The sequence below is a fragment of the Austrofundulus limnaeus genome, unplaced genomic scaffold, assembly GCF_001266775.1.
Source record: "Austrofundulus limnaeus strain Quisiro unplaced genomic scaffold, Austrofundulus_limnaeus-1.0 Scaffold0, whole genome shotgun sequence".
NCBI lineage: Eukaryota > Metazoa > Chordata > Actinopteri > Cyprinodontiformes > Rivulidae > Austrofundulus > Austrofundulus limnaeus.
In genome coordinates, this window is record NW_013952402.1 from 2,931,884 (window position 1) to 2,933,684 (window position 1,801).

At 35.9% G+C, this 1,801-nt stretch overlaps 1 protein-coding gene across 1 annotated transcript in view; it reads right to left on the bottom strand.

Annotated features, from left to right (window-relative positions):
- Positions 1-851, bottom strand: part of prim2 (DNA primase subunit 2) — a 23,265-nt gene extending 22,414 nt beyond the window's left edge. Inside the window, 2 exon segments of the mRNA XM_014011539.1 lie at positions 222-380; positions 797-851. Coding sequence (XP_013866993.1) covers positions 222-372 — 151 coding nt within the window. The 5' untranslated portion in view covers positions 373-380; positions 797-851.
- Positions 852-1,801: the final 950 nt, after the last annotated feature.

Below are 1,801 nucleotides of genomic sequence, written 5' to 3' on the forward strand. Positions count from 1 at the left end.
TGGCTATCGTTGACACCTAATTAACACCTATTGTTAACAGGGGGTGGAGTGATACTGGCAATAGCAGCACTGTAGGAGGGGGACAATTGCTTAAAAGCCTGAATTTTGCCTGAAACTCTCAGACTGAAGAAGTCTCTTGGAGGAGAGACGAAACGTTTCATTAGAGAAGAACCCGTCCAGAACTATACAGTTTTTTTCTTTCTGTGCGATTGCAGACTTACATTTCAGTCTCTCCACGGCAAATGTCTCAAACTCAGAGAGAGCAATGTTTTCCAGAGGTGACTGCCCYTAGAACTGCAGAGGCTGATCATAGAGCTCAGCCAGAGGGTTTGACACAAACCTCTTTTTTCTGTTACTGCTGTCAAACTGCATGATGAAGCCTGAGGGGGTAACAGGGACGTGTTCAGCCTTTCACGGTTGGTGTAACAGCATATRTGTTGATTCTGATTTAGTATGACATGCACGGGGTTACACACAAAGAAACTTATGGCATTAATTTTAGCAACTAAATAGTCTCATTTCTGCACACGCCCTTCAGTTTCATTCACTCTTCTTTGAATAAGACAACTGAACAGAACTGAAAACACAAAAAAATACACAATCAAACATAAGACAAATACAGAATAAGCACGCATTAACCTCAACTGTACAAAAGAATATTGACGATGCTAAGTCTCTCATAAACTTCCACGAGACAAAATTGTTAGCTCACGTAAAAAACATTGGCTTATAGACGAGTGAGCTCAACGCGAGCTGTACGAACAAGCTTTAAATTATATTAATGTTGTGACTTTACCGATGAACCTTCAAGGAAGCGTGCAGTGAGTTCAATCCCGCCAAACTAAAGTGGGTTGTGTTCAACAAAGCGGGTAAACGATGACASGGAGGCAAAACAGGAAGTGAAGCGCTTACGTAACGTGGTGGACGCTCGTTTTTAATTTATTTAATCCGCCAGAGTCCATTAACTTCGACGTCCAAAAACAATTCACGAAAACTGTAAGTCCAGTGTTGCATCCAAATATCAAGCACAAATGCATATAAATTCATTTTGGTTTAAACAAGATCATGTTTTTCCTAATGGATAGATTTCTTTTTTTCACAACAATAATATGCGGGAGACGCTGTACTATAAAACAAACGGACTCTTGACTTCTTCAGACTGCCAGAAAAAATTATGCTTTGCCTTTTTTATTTTTACAACTAATTACTTAAGTACAACTTAAATGTAATATAATGTGTAAATTAATAATTGTCAATGAGTTTTTTATGTTATTTGGGATAATAATACTAATCAATTTCACATTGACGACACGAGTTTGATTCTTTTATGGCAGGCCAATATAACATCAAATATAAGCAAAAAAAAAAGCTAAATCTTCAAATTAAATTGAACTCTTCCTTGTCAAAACGAACGTTTCATCTATCCAAAYGAGTAAAATTTATTTCTATCAGCATTCACAGTACATTATATTTCTTACATTTTATTTTGGTAAAATGCTTTTCTTATTTATGTGTGATTGACTTTATTCTACAGGTACAAATTGTTAAACTGTTTATCGTGAAAAGGAAGAAAGCTCTTCTGTACGAAAGAGAAGTAGGGCCACTGAGAAAAAAAAACCTTATGTGTCCTGTTCTGACTTTTTCTCATAATTATGCATTTTTCCCTAGGACTCGGAGATTAATGACTTTTTACTCAAAATTAAGAAACAGTCAGAATTCTGACTTTTTGCTCAGAATTCTGATTAAAATCAGAACTTAGTAAAAATTATTATTATTGTTGTTGTTGTTGTTGTTGTTGTTG